General features: G+C 32.7%; 3 protein-coding genes across 3 annotated transcripts; all 3 read left to right on the forward strand.

Moving 5' to 3' along the window:
* Positions 1–4,721: 4,721 nt before the first annotated feature.
* On the forward strand, positions 4,722–8,335 carry LOC126742958 (uncharacterized). Its single transcript, XM_050449846.1, has 4 exons — positions 4,722–4,870; positions 4,940–5,216; positions 5,272–5,475; positions 8,164–8,335. The coding sequence occupies exons 1-4, from the start codon at positions 4,796–4,798 to the stop codon at positions 8,169–8,171; spliced, it is 564 nt and encodes a 187-aa protein (XP_050305803.1). The 5' UTR covers positions 4,722–4,795; the 3' UTR covers positions 8,172–8,335.
* Positions 8,336–17,753: 9,418 nt separating this feature from the next.
* LOC126743162 (uncharacterized) lies at positions 17,754–23,234 on the forward strand. Its single transcript, XM_050450139.1, has 3 exons — positions 17,754–17,921; positions 17,973–18,046; positions 22,828–23,234. The coding sequence occupies exons 1-3, from the start codon at positions 17,877–17,879 to the stop codon at positions 23,087–23,089; spliced, it is 381 nt and encodes a 126-aa protein (XP_050306096.1). The 5' UTR covers positions 17,754–17,876; the 3' UTR covers positions 23,090–23,234.
* Positions 23,235–24,149: 915 nt separating this feature from the next.
* Positions 24,150–26,098, forward strand: LOC126743159 (solute carrier family 46 member 3-like). The gene is made up of 4 exons (XM_050450135.1): positions 24,150–25,298; positions 25,358–25,495; positions 25,558–25,801; positions 25,859–26,098. Exons 1-4 carry the CDS (start codon positions 24,299–24,301, stop codon positions 26,028–26,030), a joined length of 1,554 nt encoding a protein of 517 aa, XP_050306092.1. The 5' UTR covers positions 24,150–24,298; the 3' UTR covers positions 26,031–26,098.
* The last annotated feature ends 49 nt before the right edge of the window (positions 26,099–26,147 follow it).

Consider the following 26,147-nt stretch of genomic DNA (forward strand, 5'->3'; position numbering starts at 1 on the left):
TAAACAAAAAAAAATATACAACTGAATCAAACCCTGTAATTAAAATTTGTGTTAATTGCTTCTATATTTAAAATGTGATATATAGGGTGAAGGAGTCCATATAACGATTCACTGGTTTAAAATAAGATTCTTGTTGCTCGATTGCTTATTGTTAGGGAGATCTAAACAGATTTTGCAATATCAGAAGTTGAAAATCCTTTTTTTTTATACTTTCAAAGGCTATAGAACCCAAACTACTTGAGATAGAGGAAAACGGTTTTCACTTCCTATTTCTACTCATCAAAATATAATCAAGTACAGTAAATATTTAAATAAAAAAAAATTAATATGAATCATCTGCAAAAGATTGAAAAATTTAACTTTTAAAATTAATTGGAATCCATGCTAATAGATAGCCCTTGAAAAGTTAAAAACAAAAGTGAAAACCATTTTCTTGTATGTCAACTAGTTTTGGTCCTATGCCGTTTGGAAATTTAAAAAATAGACAATTTTCAAATAGTCATAACTTGGAAACTATCCCACCAAAATATGGCATGCGACCCCTCAAAAGTCTTGGAATTTGATGTAGAATCTAAAAATGTGATCAGATATATTCCTTATTTTAAACAGGAAATATGTTGAGTCTCCTCTGAGTGCTAATTCCCTTATTTTAAATGGTACACCCTATATATTATAGCACATTTAGATTCTACGTAAAATTCCAAGAAATTTGATGGGTCACATGCCGTACTTTGGATGAACAGTTCTTGCGATATAAGAAGTTGAAAATTCCGTTTTTTTGACTTTCAAAGCTTATAAAGTGAAAACTATTTAAGATAAAGAAATACGGGCTTCACTCCCTATCTTTAGTCAGCAAAATGTATTTATTTACATAAAAGTTTCAATTAAAAAAAAATTATATGAGGGTCATCTGCAAAACACCAAAAATGTTGAATGTTAAAATTAATTAAAATCTATGCCAATCGATAGCTGTTGAAAAGTTAAAAACAAAAGTGAAAACCATTTCCTTGTATCTCAACTAGTTTTGGTCCTATGCTGTTTGGAAATTTAAAAAATGGACAATTTTCAAATAGTCATAACTTGGAAACTATCCCATCGAAGTATGGCATGCGACCCCTCAAATTTCTTGGAATTTGATGTAGAATCTAAAAATGTAATAAGATATATTCCTTATTTTAAACAGGAAATATGTTGAGTCTCCTCTGAGTGCTAATTCCCTTATTTTAAATGGTACACCCTATATATTATAGCATATTTAGATTCTACGTAAAATTCCAAGAAATTTGATGGGTCACATGCCGTACTTTGGATGAACAGTTCTTGCGATATTAGAAGTTGAAAATTCCGTTTTTTTGACTTTCAAAGCTTATAAAGTAAAAACTATTTAAGATAAAGAAATACGGGCTTCACTCCCTATCTTTACTCAGCAAAATGTATTTATTTACATAAAAGTTTCAATTAAAAAAAAAAATTATATGAGGGTCATCTGCAAAACATTAAAAATTTTTTTCTTAAAATTAATTGAAATCTATGCTAATAGATAGCCCTTGAAAAGTTAAAAATAAAAGTGAAAACCATTTTCTTGTATGTCAACTAGTTTTGGTCCTATGCCGTTTGGAAACCTAAACATAGAAGATTTTCAAATGCTCATAACTTGGGAACTATCCCACCAAAATATGGCATGCGATCCCTCAAAGGTCTTGGAATTTGATGTAGAATCTAAAAATGTGATAAAATATATTCCTTATTTTAAACAGGAAATATGTTGAGTCCCCTCTGAGTGCTAATTCCCTTATTGTAAATGGTACACCCTATATATTATGGCATATTTAGATTCTACGTAAAATTCCAAGAAATTTGATGGGTCACATGCCGTACTTTGGATGAACAGTTCTTGCGATATTAGAAGTTGAAAATTCAGTTTTTTTAACTTTCAAAGCTTATAAAGTGAAAACTATTTAAGATAAAGAAATACGGGCTTCACTACCTATCTTTAGTCAGCAAAATGTATTTATTTACATAAAATTTTCAATTAAAAAAAAAATTATATGAGGGTCATCTGCAAAATATCAAAAATTTTATTCTTAAAATTCATTGAAATCTATGCTAATAGATAGCCCTTGAAAAGTTAAAAATAAAAGTGAAAACCATTTTCTTGTATGTCAACTAGTTTTGGTCCTATGCCGTTTGGAAATTTCAAAAATAGACAATTTTCAAATGCTCATAACTTGGGAACTATCCCACCAAAATATGGCATGCGACCCCTCAAATGTTTTGGAATTTGATGTAGAATCTAAAAATGTGACAAGATATCTTCTTTATTTTAAACAGGAAATATGTTGAATCTCCTCTGAGTGCTAATTCCCTTATTTTAAATGGTACACCCTATATATTATAGCATATTTAGATTCTACGTAAAACTCCAAGCAATTTGATGGGTCGCATGCCGTACTTTGGATGAACAGTTCTTGCGATATTAGAAGTTGAAAATTCAGTTTTTTTGACTTTCAAAGCTTATAAAGTGAAAACTATTTAAGATAAAGAAATACGGGTTTCACTCCCTATCTTTACTCAGCAAAATGTATTTATTTACATAAAATTTTTAATTAAAAAAAAAAAATATATGAGGGTCATCTGCAAAACATTAAAAATTTTTTTCTTAAAATTAATTGAAATCCATGCTAATAGGTAGCCCTTGAAAAGTTAAAAATAAAAGTGAAAACCATTTTTCTGTATCTCAACTAGTTTTGGTCCTATGCTGTTTGGAAACCTAAACATAGAAGATTTTCAAATGCTCATAACTTGGGAACTATCCCACCAAAATATGGCATGCGACCCCTCAAATGTCTTGGAATTTGATGTAGAATCTAAAAATGTGATAAAATATATTCCTTATTTTAAACAGGAAATATGTTGAGTCTCCTCTGAGTGCTAACTCCCTTATTTTAAGTGGTACACCCTATATATTATGGCATATTTAGATTCTACGTGAAATTCCAAGAAATTTGATGGGTCACATGCCGTACTTTGGATGAACAGTTCTTGCGATATTAGCAGTTGAAAATTCAGTTTTTTTGACTTTCAAAGCTTATAAAGTGAAAACTATTTAAGATAAAGAAATACGGGCTTCACTACCTATCTTTAGTCAGCAAAATGTATTTATTTACATAAAAGTTTCAATTAAAAAAAAAATTATATGAGGGTCATCTGCAAAACATTAAAAATTTTATTCTTAAAATTCATTGAAATCTATGCTAATAGATAGCCCTTGAAAAGTTAAAAATAAAAGTGAAAACCATTTTCTTGTATGTCAACTAGTTTTGGTCCTATGCCGTTTGGAAACCTAAACATAGAAGATTTTCAAATGCTCATAACTTGGAAACTATCCCACCAAAATATGGCATGCGACCCCTCAAATTTCTTAAAATTTGATGTAGAATCTAAAAATGTGATAAGATATTTTCCTTATTTTAAACAGGAAATATGTTGAGTCTCCTCTGAGTGCTAATTCCCTTATTTTAAATGGTACACCCTACATATTATAGCATATTTAGATTCTACGTAAAATTCCAAGAAATTTGATGGGTCACATGCCGTACTTTGGATGAACAGTTCTTGCGATATTAGAAGTTGAAAATTCCGTTTTTTTGACTTTCAAAGCTTATAAAGTGAAAACTATTTAAGATAAAGAAATACGGTTTTCACTACCTATCTTTACTCAGCAAAGTGTATTTATTTACATAAAAGTTTCAATTAAAAAAAAAATTATATTAGGGTCATCTGCAAAACATCAAAAATTTGTCCTCTTAACATTAGTTAAAATCTACGCTAAAAGATAGCTCTTAAAAATATAAACAAAAAAATGAAAACAGTTTCTTTTTTCATTAAATAGTTTTTATGCTCTAACCATTTAAAGTAAAAAAATTACTATTTTCAGCCGATTATATCTCAAAAACTACTGCTTCGAAGTATGCCGTGTGACCCCTCAAAATTCTTGGAATTTCACGTAGAATCCAAAAATGCAACAATATATAGGGCATCCTATTTAAAATAACAAAGTTAGCATCTTCTCTGGGTATAACCGGAAGTGCCTTTATTTTCTTTAATAGTTTTTAATTTATAGTCAGTTGAAAATAGTCACTTTTTTCAATTTGACAGCTTATAGTGTCAAAACTATTTGATAAAAAAGGGAACGGTTTGTTTTTACGAAGATTGAAGAGAGATGACAATTTTCACAATTTTATTGACAACAGTGAAACTTATGTTAGTAGATAGATATTGAACAACTAAACGAAAATGTGAAAACTGTTTCTTTTCTTATCAAATAGTTGTGATGCTAAGGGCTTTCAAATTCAAAAAAATGACTATTTTCAATCGACTATATCTCAAAAACTATTAGGTCAAAGTATGGCGTGTGATGCCTCAAATTTCTCAAAATTTCACGTAGATTCTAAAAATGCAATAATATATACAATGTCCTATTTAAAATAACAAAGTTAGCATCTATTGCCAGTACGACCGGAAGTACCACCATCTTGAAAATACTTTAAATGGACTCCTCGAAATATTTTATTATATTAAGAAAAACATATATAGGTTACTAACCACCTTAAAAAAAACATATATATCATTCACCTTCACTTGCTACTACCGTATTTATAAACAAATCATAAACACGGTAGTACCGACTTGTTTAAACAAAAATCGTTTAAATAAATCCCGCGGTATATAAATTATCGATTTATTAGTCTCCGGGTCGCTTAGCCCCAAATTAGTTTCAAATTTTTTGTTCATCATGAAATTGTTTATTGCAATTTTTGTGGTTATGTGTGTTGTGGCCGGTGTTAGTGCCAACTGCGGATGTTTAAAGGTGAGTTTTTGTTTGCAGCCTTCTTATTTTATATTTTATGCCTATTAATCTCTTTTTCTTTCACTCCAGTGCTCCAAACATCTACAATCCATCGACATCCCTGGTCCAGACGGGCAATCCATTAGAGTAATATTCGAACGACCCCAGTGCCAATGCCAACAGTCCAACAGCTACAGCCCAATCAACACGCAACAGAAACCAAAATGCAGCGGCACGATCTTGGCACCTACAGCCCCAAAACCCCCAGCACGCCTCTTGAAAAATCTCAAATACAAAACTACTACAGTCCGTGTACCTCCACCCTCACCACCACCACCACCACCACCACCACCACCAGCACCAGCAAGTAAGTCTCAGTAATTATTTTCACTTCCTAGCTAACTCACTGGTACTTTTTCAAGCACCTGAACCAGTTCCAGAACAGGAAATCCCAGCGGAGCTCCTCCAGTTCCTTCTGAGTCTCTCTGCTACGCCAGAAGCAACAGCAGCTGCCGTAGCGGCCGTCCCCAGCACCTGTGGCTGTTGCAGCTGCAGAAACAAACGGGAGGTCTGCGAGTGCGGCGAGAGCTGTAGCTGTCCCATCTGTCAAAAACAGTCCTTACTAGGTAGGCGTAGAACTAAGAGGGATTTAGCTGAGCATAGCTACAATTTTTTCTTGAATATGTTACCTCAGTATATTAGGGCGCCCCTGCATGATAGTCTTAGAGGTTCCAACTTACTAACTGGTTCAAAAAAGGATTTTCGCTTTTTGCCTAAAGGTCGTTCCAAGCCACCACAACCCAACTTAGGCACAGACTATTTAAGATATAGTTTACTAAAGCAAGTTCCACCATCGCCAAAGCAAGCCGACGAAGTCACTCTACTAAGAAAGCTTAAAAAACTTAACGGAAACCCGTTCTCCTCCAACCTGGAAGACCAGGCCACCACCTTCATGAAATCCCTCATCCAACCATCACTCAAAAGGGCCAAACGCACCATCACCATTGGAAGTGACGAAATTGATCTGCCTCCGCACTACGAGGTCGACCTCGTTAGTGAGGAAGAGGACGAAGATGAACCTGTAGAGTACGAGTCCCCTATAGTTGGTGACACGTCGTTTATGAGAAACCTACACCAGAGACGTCCGGTGCTGGCACCGCTGTTCCAGAAACCCGAGGTGGTGATGAGGAAACACGAGATCCAAAGTGCCGTACGCGAGGAACTTCACAACTACCACAAGAAACTGGAGCAGGAGCAGAAGCTGAAGAAGCTCAAGGAGGAGGTTTTCCGGAAAAAGAACGTGGTGCCGCAAAATCCCATCTTTAGGATCCTCACTGCTCCCATGCAGTTTTTGAGGCATTTCCACGACATCAACAAGGGGGTGAGTCCGGTGGTGACCTCTTTGCCCACCCTGGTCCACACCACCAAGAAATACTTTAGGGATTTCGGCAAGAACTTCCACAAGAACTGTCTTAACTTGGCCAGTGATATTATCGGGGACTTTGACCACGTAAGTCCAAACGTTATCCAGGAAATTACCAGTGCAAGGCGCCTCAGGAGAAGTGCATTGACTTCCGAGCATTCAAAAGACATTGATCGAAAAGCTGAGGAAGCAACAACTTCTGCACCCATTGATCCAGTTTCAAGCACTTCACAACTCAATAAACCTTCCAATTTTCCTCAGAAAAACTCCATTACACCCGAATACACCCTTACGTTCCCCTCGTTGCTCCCAAGAAATTTTCCACAGGCCCCTGAAGACACCAGCAGAAAGAAACGCTACGTGGTGAAGGTGGTGGACGACAGCGAGATCCAGGATCAAGTCCAAAACTACTTAAGTGAACAAATGAACGGCCACCTCAGCTACCTACAGCCTCTACAACACTATTATGACAAAGTCAATGAGTTCGTGACCAAATTGTACAGCGAAGGCAGTGATCAGCCGGAACAGGAAGATGAACAGGTCACGGAAAAACCTAAAAAGCGCCGCCTGAAAATAAGAAAAATCAAACCGAAAGTGATCATCGACAACAAGGGACTTCCTTTCTTAGAATACGACGGTTACAAACGCCCTCTGATCCTTAAGCCTTCCAAGTCCGCCCCCCCAAAAGATTCTTCTGAGGAATCAAAGGATAAAATCGAATCTCTGATAGCCAGGGCCAAAGAAGGTTCGGAGATAGTGGGGGCGTCACTTAAACCGGACTACATGCCTCACCAGATCATTAAGGAGCGCATCAGCGCCATCCTGGAAGAGATCGACCAACTGGTCCAACTAAATCCAGAAGATTTCGATCCAATTTTCGAGTCTCTTATTAAGGTGCAACATATTAAAACCTCCATAGAGCAGGACTGGAAGAGGTTGATCATGGACGAGCGCATCCAGGACATCAAATCCAAAATAGGGCTCCTCAGTAAGTTTCGAGACCTGCAGCATGCGAAGGATGACAGTGTGAGGCGTGTAGCGGAAGCATTGCAACAAACCAAGAACTCTTTTGTGAGAAAACAGTTGGTGCACAGCATGATAAGGCTTCAGAAGTTGCAATGCTTAATCTCGACGGTCCTGGATGACTTCGATCAACATCTGGAGACCAAGACCTCTTTTAACACCAAGAAGGAGATTAAAATGGTGGATTTCTTGTCCGAATTGAAGTTCGTGCATGCCAAAACGAGGAACGATTTGGTGAAGAGGCTGAATAAGGATCGGGAAGCGGAAGGGCATAAGAATATTGAGCTTCTGCACAAGTTGAAGAAGTTGTTGATCTCGATGGATGCTGACTATGAGAAGTTCGAGCAGGTGGCGAAGCTGCTGTGGGAGTTGAAGAACTTGCAGAAGCTCCAAAGTCAGACCATCGAGGAGTTGTTGAGGAAGTTAAAGAAGAAGTTGAAGGTGAAGAAGGAGTTGAAGATTATGTTCGATTTGCAGAAACGTTACGAGGATTGTGAGTTGGAGTTGAACGAGCTGTTGGGCAATCAGGTGGTGAAGGCTACCAGGATGAGTGAGAAGAAGGATGTTAAGGATGTCATTGCTGAGATTAAAAGGAGACACGAGGAGATGGTGCAGAAGGCTAAAGAGAGAAGGGAGAATTTGCTAAAGAAGAGTAAACATTGATAATGATTGGGTTTTATGTGATTTCTTAGGGTGTATATAGGTTAGGAGAGTTTCAGAGACTGATATGGAAAAAATAAAGAGACCATATATTTGAATATTGATTTAATTTTTTACAGGATCATTCGTGTAATTTGTTGTCTTACTTTATTTTTTCCATATTTTTGTGCATTTTTAAATTTTAATTTGTTTTTTTTTTGTTTTTTAGGGTATTAAATGGTAAGCACCCATACACATGGAAAAATAGGGAAGACAACAAAGCGATCCTATATTTTTTTATGATTATAATTATAATAATATTAATAATTTTATTTGTATACTTATTATATGGGTTTTTTGAGCATTATTGATCTCTTTAAATATAAAAATAAATTGTTCAATACGATTTTTATTTTTATTAAAAAGGCGTCCTGACTGTGACTCTGACAAGGGCTATCACATTATCAGCTCTTCATATCGCGCCATTTTGTTTTTTTCCAGGTAGTTCATCCGCCATTTTGAATTTGACAGCCATGACATAGTCGGCTAACATCTAAGATTTTTACTGTTGCTATCAATTATGAGATGTTTACACGTCGCCATTTTGTTTTGTTTTTCAAGATGGCGCTGATGTTCTGTCTTTTTAGTTTGATAGCCGTGACATAAATGAGACTCTATTACTTTGTCAGAGAGTTTTTCGCGTGAATTAGGAGAATTTAAATGTCGCCATTTTGTTTTTCAAGATGACGTTTATCTGTCCTCGTGAATTTAAAAGCTATGATGTAAATAGAAAATAACTTCGTCATGGAATCCTTCTCATTAATTAGGATATGTTTAAACGCTGCCATTTTCATTTTTTTCCAAGATGGCGCTCCACAGTCATGACGTAAGCTAAGATTCTTACTTTGTCAAATGATTTATTGTAATATTTATGAGAGGTTCAACTGCCGCCATTTTGAATTTTACAGCGAGAACACCAGAGATCCATAATATTATTGTTATAAGACATTTTGCCATCGCCATTTTGTATTGTTGTTCAAGATGGTGCCCTTCTGAATTTTATACACTTACAATAACTTTGTCAAGGAGTTAATTACGGAAAATTCAAATTCCGCCATTTTGTTTTTTTTTTTAAGATTACGCTTACGCCATTTTGAATTTAACATCCGTGTCATAAACTTAGAATCTAACCAATACTTCCTCGAGGAATTTTATATTAGTTATAGAATATTTATAGATCGCCATTTTTAATTTTATAACCATGACGTCACCAGAGTACATAACCTAATTCTATTATCTAGATCTGCTAATTCTTTGTCAAGGAGGTTTTCATATTCAATATGCACAATTTAAAACGCCGCCATTTTGTTTGTTTTTTCAAGATGGCGTTCAATCCCTGTTTTAAATTTAATAACCTAAAAAAAATATATAACCTAGAACTCTTTATATTGCTTTCTCAGTTAGCTTAATGTATTTAGTATGTATAATTTAAAACCTCGCCATTTTGTTTTATTTTTTAAGATGGCCATTTTCCTTCGCCATTTTGTCTTTCAGAGCCACGACGTAAACCGAAACTAATAGACTTTTATTGTTACGTTATCAAGGCGTTTTTTGTACGCCGCCATTTTTTCTCATTCAGTTTGACATTGACAGCGACAGTAAGAATTTCATCACTTTGTCCAGGAATTTTTGCTTTTAACCATACAATATTTTGAAATCCGCCATTTTGTTTTGTTTTATTTTTAAGATGGCGCTCTTTTGCCATTTTGATTGTTGACACCTATGACGTAAGCCGAAACTTTATATTTTTCGTATTAATTAGACGGTGTTGGAACGCCGCCATTTCAATATTTTTCCGCCATCTTGTAATTGAAAGCCATGACGTAAGCAATAAACATAACCTCTAAAATCTCTAAGTATTACTTTGTACAAGGAATTCTTAACGTTAAAGATATAATATTTTAAACGTCGCCATTTTGTTTTGTTTTTCAAGATGGCGCTGATGTTCTGTCTTTTTAGTTTGATAGCCGTGACATAAATGAGACTCTATTACTTTGTCAGAGAGTTTTTCGCGTGAATTAGGAGAATTTAAATGTCGCCATTTTGTTTTTCAAGATGACGTTTATCTGTCCTCGTGAATTTAAAAGCTATGATGTAAATAGAAAATAACTTCGTCATGGAATCCTTCTCATTAATTAGGATATGTTTAAACGCTGCCATTTTCATTTTTTTCCAAGATGGCGCTCCACAGTCATGACGTAAGCTAAGATTCTTACTTTGTCAAATGATTTATTGTAATATTTACGAGAGGTTCAACTGCCGCCATTTTGAATTTTACAGCGAGAACACCAGAGATCCATAATATTATTGTTATAAGACATTTTGCCATCGCCATTTTGTATTGTTGTTCAAGATGGTGCCCTTCTGAATTTTATACACTTACAATAACTTTGTCAAGGAGTTAAATACGGAAAATTCAAATTCCGCCATTTTGTTTTTTTTTTTTAAGATGTTCTCTTACGCCATTTTGAATTTAACATCCGTGTCATAAACTTAGAATCTAACCAATACTTCCTCGAGGAATTTTATATTAGTTATAGAATATTTATAGATCGCCATTTTTAATTTTAAAACCATGACGTCAACAGAGTATATAACCTAATTCTATTATCTAGATCTACTGTTTCTTTGTCAAAGAGCTTTTCATATTAAATATGCACAATTTAAAACGCCGCCATTTTGTTTGTTTTTTCAAGATGGCGTTCAATCCCTGTTTTAAATTTAATAACCTAAAAAAAATATATAACCTAGAACTCTTTATATTGCTTTCTCAGTTAGCTTAATGTATTTAGTATGTATAATTTAAAACCTCGCCATTTTGTTTTATTTTTCAAGATGGCCATTTTCCTTCGCCATTTTGACTTTGAGAGCCACGACGTAAACCGAAACTAATAGACCTTTATTGCTACGTTATCAAGGCATGGTATGCTGCCATTTTGATTTCTTTCGCCAGATTGACATTGACAGCGGCAGTAAGAACTATCACTTTGTCCAGGAATTTTTGCTTTTAACAATACAATATTTTAAAATCCGCCATTTTGTTTTGTTTTATTTTTAAGATGGCGCTCTTTTGCCATTTTGATTGTTGACATCTATGACGTAAGCCGAAACTTTCTTTTTTCGTATTAATTAGACGGTGTTGGAACGCCGCCATTTTAAATTTTTTTCGCCATCTTGAAATTGAAAGCCATGACGAAAGCAGTAAACATAACCTCTAAAAACTTTTAAGTATTACTTTGTACAAGGATTTTTTCCCGTTAAAGATATAATATTTGAAACGTCGCCATTTTGTTTTGTTTTTCAAAATGGCGCTTCTCCGCCATTTCATCTTTGACAGCCTTAACGTAAACTTAACTCGAAATTAATAGCTGAGACTATTTACGACCTTATCAATTAGTTTTCTTAATAATTAACATGTGTTCTAATGTCATCATTTTATTTTTATTCGGCCATTTTGAATTTAAAAGCCATGACGTAAGCAGTAAATATAACCTCTAAAACCCGTACCAGGAATTTTTCGTATTATTTATGCTACCCTTGAAACCCCGCCATTTTGTTTTATTTTTCAAGATGGCGCTTTTTGGCCATGACGTAAATCGAAACTAGTAGATGATACTTTTTCTTTTACATTGTCATGACGTTTTTCGTATTAATAAGAAGGTGTTCGAACGCCGCCATTTTAAATTTGAAAGCCACGACTCGAAGTATGACTTTCTACTAAGAATTTTTCGTAATAATAATGAGACTCTTAAGGGACGTTCCAATATTACGTCATCAGTTTTTAGACCATTTTTTAACCTCCTGCCCCCTTGTCGTGACAAGTCGTGATGACGTAATATGGGAACGTCTCCTAACTAATACATTGTTAACGTTTTAGGGTATTTTTAATTTGACAGACATGACGTAAACTGTAGTTCAGTAAAAGAGTTTTTTTTATTTACTGTTTGCAGCTACAAACGTCGCCATTTTGTATTTGCGCGAGATGGACCCCTCCGCCATTTTGAAATAAAAAACTACTTTAATTCATTCCCAATAAGTAAGAAAAATATAAAATAACGAAAGAGAAAATGGCGACTTTTTTTCAGGACGCCATTTTGTTTAAGATGGCGCTCATCGGTATTTTTTAAACTCGCAAGAGCAGTTTATTTTTACGTCAAGAATTTAATTTTAAATGAAAAATAATGGTGACTATTGCATGGAGAGAATTTGTTTAAAATTTACATTTAAACAAGAACGTACATAAGTAAATTGTTTATAAACTGGGAAATAAACTATCGTGAACTTGACCCTCTCATTTAAGTAGGAACACGGTTTTCATTAACAAATAAGTGCATTTAACTTTATCAGAAATTGGACATAAAATGTGGTGTTTCTTTTACGTTTATTTTTCTCTATTTACATTATCGATATATTTGATATTCCTATTTTAGGTCAATTTACACTTTACTTTAATAATTCTTCTACTGGTACTATTCCAAGCATCCTACTGTCTAAAAAATTGGATATTTTTGAAATTTTTGCTTGGATCGATTTTGACTAAAGGCAACATTTCTAAAGAAGATTTTTCTGAATATAAATCTTTTTAGTTTATGGAAATAGTCCTATTAGTTTTTAAGATATTTACCTTTAAAGGTAAAAGTGGCTAAAATTCCTCCCAGATTACCTTGCAGTATAAGTTGTAGCGTAGTCGCTCTTAATAACCTTTAAATACCTGGAAGAGGCTCAAGAGTAATTAGAAAGAAGTCAAAGTGATTAAAAGTCCTTCAACAGAATCTCGGATTATCTTTAAGGTTGAGGCATATTAAAAAGTCTTTGCCTAAACCAGATAAGACAGAAAAGTCAGTAGGAAACAAAAAGATAACCTCACTTTCTATTTTTGACATTTCTAATCCCTTGACGTTTGACGTCAATTATTAATAATCCAGAGCGCACCGATGTTGCCAGACTTAAACGAATTTGCCATAATATCAACATTGTGTGGTAGTGGTGACGACGCAATTTTAAGAAAAGTCAGAAAATGCGTCTAAGCATCAAAATATTTCAGCACAAACCAAATAAGTCAGGAGGAAACAAATAGATAACCTCACTTTCTGTTTTTGACATTTCTAATTCGTTGACGTTTGACGTTAATTATAAATAAGCCAGAACGTACCGATGTTGCCAGACTTGATTATATTTCTAGTGAAGAATTTGTTAGATAATACTTAAATTTCTGGAATAGACTTTCAGTGGTTCCAAAGAGTACTTCCAGGCTTCGACTGCCTGGAATAGACTCTCCAATAACCTTTAAATACTTGGAAGAAGTAAATGGAAATAAGTGAAGAATCGCCATTTTATGTTAAAAAAAAAATGTGGCAATAAAACCACCCCTACAGGGATGATCTCCGTTTTTTTCAATTTTTGAGGGTTTTTCAGGCACTGTCTTACGCAATAAAACACATCAATAAATCACACAAAATTACCTTTATTAACTTAATTAATTAACTAAATTCGTCAATTCTTGGGTGCAGCGTTATCCTTAATTTTCTGGACCAGTTCGTCGCCTTGTTGCTTCACCTTCTGGCCGAACTCATCCAATAATCTCGACGCGTTCTGGTAGATTTCGCTGTTCTGTAATTCATTGTTTTTTCTCACACGCAAATTCAAAAATTCTTTTTTTTTTTGGAAATTTCTTACCTGCACTTTTTGAGCGAATTCTTCGAACCCTTGTTTGATGGAATTCAGGGCTTCTTCCAGGTCGTTTTTTACAGGGGCTGCAGTTACAGGGGCATCTCTTCTTACTATAGAGGCCTCTGAGAAGATCTAGAAATTTCGTTGTTTTTTTTTTAAATATTATCAAGCATGAATGAGCGAATTCAGAAATTTGACTTTAAAGTTACAGGAGTCTTTCGTGCATGTTCACTTACCATAAAGACCATGAAGACCGCAGCCAGAATTAAAGCGAATTTAACAGCCATATTTGCTCGTATATTAATCGACCGACCTCAACTGAACCTTCTACATAACCCGAAGCTTTATTTATTAACAATTTTCGAAATTATCTTTGATAGGGGCTCACTGTGTTACGTAGAGTCTATTCCGTGTTTGATAAACCGCATACGGGTTCCATTTCTTTATGCAAGAATTACCAATGGAGTAGTGGTACCTTGCTAAGAAATCAGAACGATTTCAAAACATTATAATGGCATCTTGTCAGTTATTTTTAAGCATTTTTTATTGGAATAGACTTTACATCTATTATTGGTCAACCTCTGCTAATAATTACGTTAAAAGCAGCGATAAGAGGTCAAAGCCAATTATTGTTATCGTATCGCGTTGTTTATGGTCCAATAGTGAATTTTATGTTTAAAATTTGATAAATATTTGTGACTTTATTTGAAGTACGTATACTTTGTACTCGTCTTGGGTAAATCATTATTATAAGAGGCAATGGTCATTATTAAGAATTTTAATGGATTGATGACCTACTTTAATAAAACCGTTTTAGAAATATGAAAATTAAAAGAAATTACTTATTTTGGCTTCAAGAGACTACAGAACCAAAAGTTTTTGAGTCAAAGGTCAAAAAGTGAAAATTTTTAAATTTTATTTTGGCACCTATATCAAAAGATAGCACCTATAGCAACAATATGTTTCATTTAAAAGTACTGCTGCACATGTATGGCTCATATTTTGGTCGGTAATAATTGGCTCATTTTAAGGTAATTTTTATTAAAATCGGTTAATAATTAGTTGAGTTATGGCTGTATTTGTGCAGGTATCAGAGCAATCACCTCGTTTCCTCTAACAAAAATTTAATGTAAGTTAACTCAAAAACAGTTAATTTTAGAAAAAATTCCTTAATAACCTTTTCTATTAAAAATTAAAAAAGGTTAATTTTAGGCTAAATTACATTAAAATCGGTCAATAATTAACTGAGTTATGGGCATTTTTGTCCAGGTTACCAGTGCAATTTGATTATTTTCCTTAGAAATGTCTTAACTCAAAAACGGTTAATTTTACAATAAATTTGTTAATTACATGTTTACTTAAGAATTTAAAACGGGTTATTTTAATGTAACTTTAATTAAAATTGGTCAATAATTAGCTGAGTTATGGTCATTTTTGTCCAGGTTACCTGTGCAATTTAATTGTTTTCCTTAGAAATGTCTTAACTCAAAAACGGTTTATTTTACAAGAAATTTGTTTATTACATGTTTACTTAGGAATTTAAAATGGTTTATTTTAAAGTAACTTTGATTAAAATCGGTTGATAATTTGTTGAGTTATGGCTGTATTTGTACAGATTATCAGGGCAATCATCTCATTTCCTCTAACAGAAATTTAATGTGTGTTAACTGAAAAACAGTTTACTTTAGAAAAAATCCTTTAATAACCTTTTCAGTTAAGAATTAGAAAAGGTTAATTTTAAGCTAAATTGCATTAAAATCGGTCAATAATTACCTGAGTTATGGTCATTTTTGTCCAGGTTTCCAGTGCATTTTAATTATTTTTCTAAGAAATGTCTTAACTCAAAAACGGTTAATTTTACAACAAATTTATATATGACATGTTTCCCTAGAAATTTAAAACGGTTTATTTTAAAGTAACTTTGATTAAAATCGGTTAATAATTAACTGAGTTATACCCGTTTATGTCCAGGTTACCAGTGCATTATCCTTATTTACTGGAGAAAAAATTAAACGTTTGTTAACTTAAAACTAGCTAATTTAACAAAAATTTGTTTTATAACCTTTTCTTTTAAAAATTTAAAAATGTTAATTCTAAGCTAAATTACATTAAAATCGGTCAATAATTAGCTGAGTTATGGTAATTTTTGTCCAGGTTAACAGTCCAATATGATTATTTTCCTTAGAAATGTCTTAACTCAAAAACGGTTAATTTTACAACAAATTTGTTTATTACATGTTTACTTAAGAATTTAAAACGGGTTATTTTAAAGTAACTTTAATTAAAATTCGTCAATAATTAGCTGAGTTATGGTCATTTTTGTCCAGGTTAACAGTGCAATTTAATTATTTTCTTTAGAAATGTCTTAACTCAAAAACGGTTCATTTTACAAGAAATTTGTTAAGTACATGTTTACTTAGAAATTTAAAACGGGTTATTTTAAAGTAACTTTAATTAAAATCGGTTAATAATTAGTTGAGTTATGGCTGTATTTGTCCAGATTATCAGAGCAATCACCTCATTTCCTCTAACAAAAATTTAATGTGTGTTAACTCAAAAACAGTTAATTTTAGAAAAAATTCCTTAATAACCTTTTTAGTTAAAAATTAAAAAATGTTAATTCTAAGCTAAATTACATTAAAATCGGGCAATAATTAGCTGAGTTATGGTAATTTTTGCCCAGGTTAACAGTGCAATTTCATTATTTTCTTTAAAAATGTCTTAACTCAAAAACGGTTTACTTTACAACAAAGTTGTTAATTACATGTTTACTTAGAAATTTAAAATGGTTTATTTTAAAGTAACTTTGATCAAAATCGGATAATAATTAGTTGAGTTATGGCTGTATTTGTCCAGATTATCAGATAAATCACCTCATTTTCTCTAACAAAAATGTTATGTAAGTTAACACAAAAACAGTTAATTTTAGAGAAAAATCTTTAATAACCTTTTTAGTTAAAAATTAAAAAAGGTTAATTCTAAGCTGAGCTACATTAAAATCGGTCAATAATTAGCTGAGTTATGGTTATTTTTGTCCAGGTTAACAGTGCAATTTGATTATTTTCCTTAGAAATGTCTTAACTCAAAAACGGTTTATTTTACAAGAAATTTGTTTGTTACATGTTTACTTAGGAATTTAAAATGGTTTATTTTAAAGTAACTCTGATTAAAATCGATTAATAATTAACGAAGTTATGACCGCTTTTGTCCAGGATGCTAGGAGTAATTTCCTCGTTTACTACAAAAATAATTTAACGTGCGTTAACTCAAAAAGGGTTAATTTTGCAAAAAAGTGTGTTTCTATCTTTTCACTTAAGAATTAAAGCAGAAATATTTTAAGAGAATTCTTACTTAAATCGGTTAATAATTAGCTGAGTTATGGCTAAAATTTTTTCAGTTTTTTCCAGGCAGTTGACGAAAATTGGGTGTTTCTTTCAAGAAATTTTAGGCACTTAAAAGAATTTCATATTTCTTGCAGGGGGTTTAAATTTCCTTTTAAAACAATTGAAAAAGTGCAAAATGTCATGAAATTTTTTCAAAAATGTCCAGAGTTGAAAATACAATTTCATGAAATTGCTTTGAAAAATGCGTGTTTCATCCAGACAGTGGGAGAATTTGCTGGAAAAAACAACTAAAAAATCCCAGTTCTTCCAGAATACTACTAAAGGTTCCAAATTTGTTTACAATAAACTGAAACCCGTTTTCTTCTATGTTAAATTCTGGCGCTACTTTTAACTGTCTATAACTCGAAAATCGTTGGACTAATCAAATTTCACGGAATGTTTCGTAGAATTTCAAAAAGTTCATATAAGTGACACTCTATTTAAAAAATCCTAAACAGTGACATCATAATTCTTCTTAACAAATTAGCTGAGTAAACCAAAATTGTTTACTTAAGACTCCCACCCGATCCAAATACCCTTAAGTTCATATTTCCTGTGCGGACTTTTAATTTAATTTTTAATCGATTAGAAGTCTTAAGTCCCATCACACCGTTCAAATAACAACAATCAAACATAAAATAAACATTAAGGTAACCAAATTAACCTTGTTCAGCAATTTCGTTTGCATGTAATGCAAATGTTTAATACAACATTTAAATAATATTGTTGTATTTTATTGAACTTTTGTCGCGGATCGTCTGACTGACAAAAACTGACTTTAATTAACTGGCCATTGTCGCATTTGCGGTTTTGTTTTTTTTACTACATAATGAGTATTTGTTTTGTGTATTGTGCGTTGTTTGGGTCGATTTTGGTGAGATACGACTACATTTTGCAACAATTTTATTTTAATTTGAATCGGCAGTTTTTAGGGGTCAAAGGTCGGATTCCGGAAGGGGAGTCGTTCGAAAACTCCTTCGAGGATACCACAAAGTTGAGGTGAGTTAAGGTTTTAGCATTGACACGAATGGAATTTTAAAAAATTAAAAAATGCCTGGGACTCTTAATATATGCATTTTTTTCATTACAATCATAACTTTTTACGGTAAGGGGCTCTTAATATGACCAAAACTGTACCATTTTTAAGAAACTTTACAATATACTATTTTGGCTAGACAGAAAAATTTTAATAAATTTTCAAAAATTTAAATTAAAACATCTTATTACTTATTAAAATGTCTTTACAAGCCCTTCAGCTTAACATTTTTTTTTAAATGCATGGGACTCTTAATATGACCGAAATATTCATCATTTATCAAGAAATTCAAATAAAAATCTTTTACTACTTAAATGCGTTGGCTTTATAAGCACTTAAGCTTGAAATTTTAAATTTCATAAAAAATTCATGGGACTCTTAATATGGTTGATATATTCAACATGTTTCAAAAAATTAGAATATCTCACTTCTTAAAGACCTTAGCACGAGACTCTTAATCCCTTAAGCTTAAAATTTTATTTTCTTAAAAAACAGTTTAAAGAAGGGACATGGGACTCTTAAGAATCGAAAAGTTGAAATTTTATTTTTCTTAAAAAATTCATGGGAGTCTTAATGTGACCGATACATTCAACATTTTTTGAAAAAATTTAAATAAAATCATTTTACTTCTTAAAGACCTTGGTCTAAGAGTCTTAATACGCCCTTAAACTTGAAATTTAATTTTTCGTAAGAAATGCATGGGACTCTTAATATCACAGAACATCCAAGATTTTTCAAAAAATTTTAATAAAAACATTTTACTACTTAAATGCCTTGGCATAAGACTCTTAATACGCCCTTAAACTTGAAATATTATTTTTCTTAAGAAATGCATGGGACTCTTAATATCACCAAAATATTCATAATTTTTTTTTAAAATAAATAAAAATCATTTTACTATTTAAATGCCATGGCATGGGACTCTTAATAAGCCTCAAGCTTGAAATTTTATTTTTCTTAAAGAAGTCATGGGAGTCTTAATGTGACTGATATATTTAACATTTTTAAATAAATTTAAATAAAAACATTTTACTACTTAAATGCCATGACATGGGACTCTTAATAAGCCCTAAGCTTGAAATTTTATTTTTCTTAAAAAATTGATGGGAGTCTTAATGGGACTGATATATTTAAAATTTTTGAAAAAATTTAAATAAATACATTTTACTACTTAAAGGCCTTGGCATAAGACTCTTAATACGCCCTGAAACTTGAAATTTTATTTTTCTTAAGAAATGCATGGGACTCTTAATATCACCAAAATATTCATCGTTTTTTTTTTTTAAATAAATAAAAATCATTTTACTATTTAAATGCCATGGCATGGGACTCTTAATAAGCCTCAAGCTTGACATTTTATTTTTCTTAAAAAATTCATGGGAGTCTTAATGGGACTGATATATTTAACATTTTTGAAAAAATTTAAATAGAAACATTTTACTACTTAAATACCATGGCATGGGACTCGTAATAAGCCCTAAGCTTGAAATTTTATTTTTCTTAAAAAATTCATGGGAGTCTTAATGGGACTGATGTATAGAACATTTTTGAAAAAATTTAAATTAAAACATTTTTCTAATTAAAGGCCTTGGCATAAGACTCTTAATACGTCCTTAAACATGAAATTTTATTTTTCTTAAGAAATGCATGGGACTCTTAATACCACCGAAATATTAATCATTTTCATAAAAATTTAAATAAAAAAAATCTTACTACTTAAATGCCATAGCGTGGGACTCTTAATAAGCCCTAAGCTTAAAACTTTATTATCTTAAGAAATGCATGGGACTCTTAATATTACAGAACATTCAACATTTTAAAAAAAATTTAAACATAAACATTTTACTATTTAAATGCCACGGCCTAGGACTCTTAATAAGCCCTAAGCTTGAAATTTTATTTTTCTTAAAAAATTCATGGGAGTCTTAATGGGACTGATATATTTAACATTTTTGAAAAAATTTAAATAAAAACATTTTACTACTTAAATACCATGGCATGGGACTCTTAATAAGCCCTAAGCTTGAAATTTTATTTTTCTTAAAAAATTCATGGGAGTCTTAATGGGACTGATGTATAGAACATTTTTAAAAAAATTTAAAAATAAACATTTTTCTAATTAAAGGCCTTGGCATAAGACTCTTAATACGTCCTAAGCTTGAAATTTTATTTTTCTTAAAAAATTCATGGGAGTCTTAATGGGACTGATGTATAGAACATTTTTGAAAAAATTTAAATTAAAACATTTTTCTAATTAAAGGCCTTGGCATAAGACTCTTAATACGTCCTTAAACATGAAATTTTATTTTTCTTAAGAAATGCATGGGACTCTTAATACCACCGAAATATTAATCATTTTCATAAAAATTTAAATAAAAAAAATCTTACTACTTAAATGCCATGGCGTGGGACTCTTAATAAGCCCTAAGCTTAAAACTTTATTGTTCTTAAGAAATGCATGGGACTCTTAATATTACAGAACATTCAACATTTTAAAAAAAATTTAAACATAAACATTTTACTATTTAAATGCCACGGCCTAGGACTCTTAGTAAGCCCTAAGCTTGAAATTTTATTTTTCTTAAAAAATTGATGGGAGTCTTAATGTGACTGATATATTTAACATTTTGAAAAAAATTTAAATAAAAACATTTTACTACTTAAAGGCCTTGGCATAAGACTATTAATACGCCCTTAAACTTGAAATTTTATTTTTCTTAAGAAATGCATGGGACTCTTAATACCACCGAAATATTAATCATTTTTCAAAAAAATGTAAATAAAAACATTTTACTACTTAAATGCCACGGCATGGGACTCTTAATAAGCCTCAAGCTTGAAATTTTATTTTTCTTAAAAAATTCAAGGGAGTCTTAATGGGACTGATATATTTAACATTTTTGAAAAAAATTTAAATAAAAACATTTTACTACTTAAATGCCTTGGCGTAAGACTCTTAATACGCCCTTAAACTTGACATTTTATTTTTCTTAAGAAATGCATGGGACTCTTAATATCACAGAACATTTAACATTTTTCAAAAAATTTAAACATAAACATTTTACTTCTTAAATGCCACAGCCTGGGACTCTTAATGGGCCCTAAGCTCGAAATTTTATTTTTCTTAAAAAATGCTTGAGACTCTTAATACCACCGAAATATTGATCACTTTCAAAAAAATGTAAATAAAAACATTTTACTACTTAAATGCCACGGCATGGGACTCTTAATAAGCCTCAAGCTTGAAATTTTATTTTTCTTAAAAAATTCAAGGGAGTCTTAATGGGACTGATATATTAACATTTTTAAAAAAATATAAATAAAAACATTTTACTACTTAAAGGCCTTGGCGTAAGACTCTTAATACGCCCTTAAACATGAAATTTAATTTTTCTTAAAAAATCCATGGGACCCTTAATACCACCGAAATATTCATCATTTTTCAAAAAAAATTAAATAAAATCATTTTACCACTTAAATGCCACGGCATGGGACTCTTAATAAGCCTCAAGCTTGAAATTTTATTTTTCTTAAAAAATTCAAGGGAGTCTTAATGGGACTGATATATTTAACATTTTTGAAAAAATTTAAATAAAAACATTTTACTACTTAAATGCCTTGGCGTAAGACTCTTAATACGCCCTTAAACTTGAAATTTTATTTTTCTTAAGAAATGCATGGGACTCTTAATATCACAGAACATTCAACATTTTTCAAAAAATTTAAACATAAACATTTTACTACTTAAATGCCACGGCCTGGGACTCTTAATAAGCCCTAAGCTCGTAATTTTATTTTTCTTAAAAAATGCTTGGGACTCTTAATACCACCGAAATATTGATCACTTTCAAAAAAATGTAAATAAAAACATTGTACTACTTAAATGCTATGGCATGGGACTCTTAATAAGCCTTAAGCTTGAAGTTTAATTTTTCTTAAAAAATTCATGGGAGTCTTAAAGTGACTGATATATTTAACATTTTTGAAAAAATTTATATAAAACATTTTACTACTTAAAGGCCTTGGCGTAAGACTCCTAATACGCCATTAAACTTGAAATTTTATTTTTCTTAAGAAATGCATGGGACTCTTAATATCACCGAAATATTCATAATTTTTCAAAAAAAATTTAAATAAAATCATTTTACTACTTAAGGCCTTGGCAGAAGACTCTTAATACGCCCTAAACTTGAAATTTGATTTTTCTTAAGAAATGCATGGGACTCTTAATATCACCGAAATATGTATTCATTTTTCAAAAAAAATTAAATAAAAACATTTTACTTCTTAAAGGCCTTGGCATGGGACTCTTAATAGGCCCCTAAACATAAAATTCATTAATTTTTAAAATATGCTTTTAAGGGGGGACTTGGGAGTCTTAAGAAGCCTTTAAGTTGAAATTTAATTTTTCTTAAAAAAATGGATGGGATTCTTTATACGAGGGAAATATTCGTTATTTTCTAATTATTTAAAATAAAAATATTTCACTACTTAAATGCGTTGGCATAAGAGCCTCAACCAAAACATTAAGAGTCCCTTGCATGAAAAAAAATGAAATGCCTGAGAGTCTTAATTTACGCAAAATATTCAACTTTTTCAAAACATCAATCTTTCTGATAAAAACTCTTAATTCGTCCCAAAATTTTCCATTGGTTAAGAACTTAAATTTACGCTTCTTAAAATTTAATAATTGGCATGGGACTCTTAAGACCTAAAAAAAAAATTCTCAATTTTTTCATTCCAGTCCGGAATTCCGCAAAAGCCTCCTGCTAGCCGAAGACACCATAGTCGGATTCGTCAACAAACTGGTCAATACCGGATATAAATCGTCGAAAATAGCCTTAAATAGGGCAGAAAAGGAACGCACTAAACGCAGAGAATTGGGCGATAAGGTGGAGGAACTCTTAAGCCAATTGCCGACCTTCGATGGATCAAAAATCGTCGATCAAATGATGATCGCACTGGAGATACCCGCCTACAAACCCACCAAGTCTATCCAAGAATAAAGTCAAAAGCATCATGGTTTCCAGATTTTTCATTTACGCAACCGTTGTTGTGGTGACGATTATTTTAAATTTAGCGGTTTTTTTGTGTCTCTTTATGGTTTATAATACGCTCTATTACGTTATTTAAATATAATATTTATGACAAGGAGTTCTTTTTTATTTTATTGAAATGCAGAACTAGGGGTACCTGGCCTAAATTTACCAAATAATTCTGAAAATATTCATTTTCTGGGAAAAATTATAGAAGGATTTTTCAAAGGAAATTCAATTTCCTTTAAATTGATATAAAATATATGTTAGAACATTTACCTAGAACAGAGAAACGAGGGATTATATTGATGTTATGTGGGAAACTAGGGGTACCTATTGTTCTAATTTCCTCCAAAAAGATTTCTGAAAAGAAATCCAATTTCCTTTAATAATAACTTGATGCCATATTTTTATCTATTAGAGAAACAAGGAGTTATATCAAAATTACGTGAAAAAACTAGGGGTACCTGGCCTAAATTCAACAAATACCTCTAAAACCATGCATTTTAACAGGAAAATTGAATAGGGTTTTTTTAAAGGAATTTTTATTTTCTTCAAACAAATTACCTCAGGTTTATCAACCTGTATCTTGGTTGTCTTTGACTTTTGGACTTGGAAAATGTAACTTGACCTCATTCTGTTTTTACAAGAAATCTGCTGTTATATTATTTATCATTATCTATCGGACACCCTATATATAGTTTAGCTCCTACTTACAATTTTGCAACATTAAAATTACAATTAAATGTTAGAGAATCGTAAATTAATTAAAAAAGAGTAGACGTAATAGAGGCCGATTTCCATTTGTTCATATCTCGAAAACTACTTGACGAAATCATGACAAGACTTCATGCAGAAAGTAATCAGCCATAAGAAAAATCACTTCAACACCCGCATCAAAATGACCGCAAACCGTTTCTCGGTCAATTAAAATTCCATCAAGTTTTTATTTTCATCTCCATACATCCGTAAACATCCTCCGAACCGCGAACACGATTATCTAATTCCTGTTGCCATTAAATATAAATTCTTCTCTCTTCTAAGGTCGCGATAAAACTGGTTTTCCCAGACCGTCTTCATTAAAATAATCGCCCAAGGGCTTCGTTCATTTTAATCCACCGTCGTCGTGGTCGTAATCAAATGAACAACGTCAGTGTGCATCAGAACCTATAACCAACCATGGACCCACCCGAAGAAGCAACAACTATATCAGCAAAGTCAAAACTGACTCAGCTACTACATCGGATCAGGGAAGTCATCACAGTTGAGCCAGTGATAGCGTCATACCTCATAGCGGTCACCTTGGCCAGTCCAGCTATCCAACAGCTACAATACGAAAAGGCTTGCAGAGCCAACCTGGGGCTGAACAAGACAGTTTGCGACCAAATAGCTGGAGACGGAAGCTATCTATATCCGAACGAAACTGAGCGAGTGCAATTAGCAATCGGTAACTTGAACAGCTGGAATTTACCAATTAGCAGTGTGATCCCGTTGGTTCTAGTGCTCTTTCTAGGCGCTTACAGTGACAGACATCAGTGGCGTAAACCGTTTCTGATCATGCCCTTGCTAGGTGAACTGATCGCACTTCCTTTAGGGATCTTATCAGTGATTTACATGGACTCTTGGACTATTGAAACTCATGCCGTAGTGCAAGTGCTGCTACCGAACTTCTTCGGTGGTCAAACTATGCTCATCATGGCCCTATTCGCTTATGTGGCCGACAACAGTACCTTGGAAATGAGAACTCTGCGTCTCGGTATAGTGCAAATAGTGATAAACGTTTGCAGTATCACCACGAGTTTCGTTAGTTCCCGGGTGTTCAATGCGGTCGGTTACCTTGGGATTTTTGTGATTGCCGGTGTGTGGTTTCTTATAGGGATCGTCTATGCTCTGATGTGCATCAAAGAGAACCGGAAGTCGGAAGGGGATGTGAAAAAGAACGTGTGCGCGGACATATTTGATACCACGCAGGTCGTCGATACTGTTAATGTGATTTTTAAGAAGAAACCCGGGAATAAGCGATTGCAGTTTTTGTTGATATCGCTCGGTTTGTTTGTGATGTCGATGGTAAACATCGGGGAGGGCAGCTTATGGTTTTTATATACCAAGGAGTTTTTAGGTTGGGATCTGGTCGACTTGACTAATTTTAGCACTTTTAATACGTTGATTCATTTGGCTGGTGAGTTTAAAAAAAAAATATTTCTTTTGATCATAACACGCAAAAAAAATAATTTCTAGGTACAACGGTGGCAATACCGCTCTTCACCAAAGTCCTGAAGCTACACGATTTGACCATTTTACTATTGGCCTTTCTCAATAAAATCCTGTCGAATATAATTATGGGTTTTGCAAGAACCACAGCTATCATGTACGTTGGTAAGTTTAAGGTTCTACTTACTGTTGGATAAAGTCCTATAACTGTTGGATATGTTTTACAGCTTCCGTCGTAAGCTTAATAATAGGGGTGACTACCATCTCGTTACGTTCGCTCACCACCAAGGTGGTCATACCGGAGGACGTAGGCAAGGCTCAGTCTCTATTTGCCATAGTCGAGACCCTGGGGGCCATGGTGGCTGGCCCCTTTTATAATAAAGGGATTTACGTGAACACCTACGCCAGTGCGCCCTCGTTCTTCCTCTTCGTTTGCCCGATTCTATATGGTGCATACATCTTAGTCATTATGTAAGTAAAAGAAAAGCTTCCCCTTTTGATATTTACTTTTTTTTTTAAATTTTTTAGCTGGATGTACTTTAAGGACCGAAGGGAACAAACAGCAGAGCCTTCCGGGGAGTCTCCCGCAGAAAAACCGACAGATCTCCAAACTGAAACCGGTAATATGGGTATTGCCAACGAAGCATTCCAGGGTGACAAGTCTATTCCCTTACAGGAAATTCACTCCACACATATGTAATTCTCTTATGACAAAGGGACAATACTGTATATACACTTGTTAAAAAAATATATTTTTTCTTAAGTTTATATTTGTAATTTTTAAAGTTTCATAGCGAAAACGCGTCCTTATTCAACA

Source organism: Anthonomus grandis, chromosome 12, assembly GCF_022605725.1.
Source record: "Anthonomus grandis grandis chromosome 12, icAntGran1.3, whole genome shotgun sequence".
In the NCBI taxonomy this organism is placed as follows: Eukaryota; Metazoa; Arthropoda; class Insecta; order Coleoptera; family Curculionidae; genus Anthonomus; species Anthonomus grandis.

What these genes read in the sequence shown, in the direction of transcription:
- LOC126742958 (XM_050449846.1), top strand. Translation starts at nt 4,796, where the DNA reads ATGAAATTGTTTATTGCAATTTTTGTGGTTATGTGTGTTGTGGCCGGT. An exon ending in CCAACTGCGGATGTTTAAAG is followed by an intron (nt 4,871 to 4,939) that starts GTGAGTTTTTGT and finishes CTTTCACTCCAG; the next exon opens with TGCTCCAAACATCTACAATC. An exon ending in ACCACCACCAGCACCAGCAA is followed by an intron (nt 5,217 to 5,271) that starts GTAAGTCTCAGT and finishes TACTTTTTCAAG; the next exon opens with CACCTGAACCAGTTCCAGAA.
- LOC126743162 (XM_050450139.1), top strand. Translation starts at nt 17,877, where the DNA reads ATGAGTATTTGTTTTGTGTATTGTGCGTTGTTTGGGTCGATTTTG. An exon ending in CGTTGTTTGGGTCGATTTTG is followed by an intron (nt 17,922 to 17,972) that starts GTGAGATACGAC and finishes TTGAATCGGCAG; the next exon opens with TTTTTAGGGGTCAAAGGTCG. An exon ending in GAGGATACCACAAAGTTGAG is followed by an intron (nt 18,047 to 22,827) that starts GTGAGTTAAGGT and finishes TTTTCATTCCAG; the next exon opens with TCCGGAATTCCGCAAAAGCC.
- LOC126743159 (XM_050450135.1), top strand. Translation starts at nt 24,299, where the DNA reads ATGGACCCACCCGAAGAAGCAACAACTATATCAGCAAAGTCAAAACTG. An exon ending in CACAGCTATCATGTACGTTG is followed by an intron (nt 25,496 to 25,557) that starts GTAAGTTTAAGG and finishes TATGTTTTACAG; the next exon opens with CTTCCGTCGTAAGCTTAATA. An exon ending in GCATACATCTTAGTCATTAT is followed by an intron (nt 25,802 to 25,858) that starts GTAAGTAAAAGA and finishes TAAATTTTTTAG; the next exon opens with CTGGATGTACTTTAAGGACC.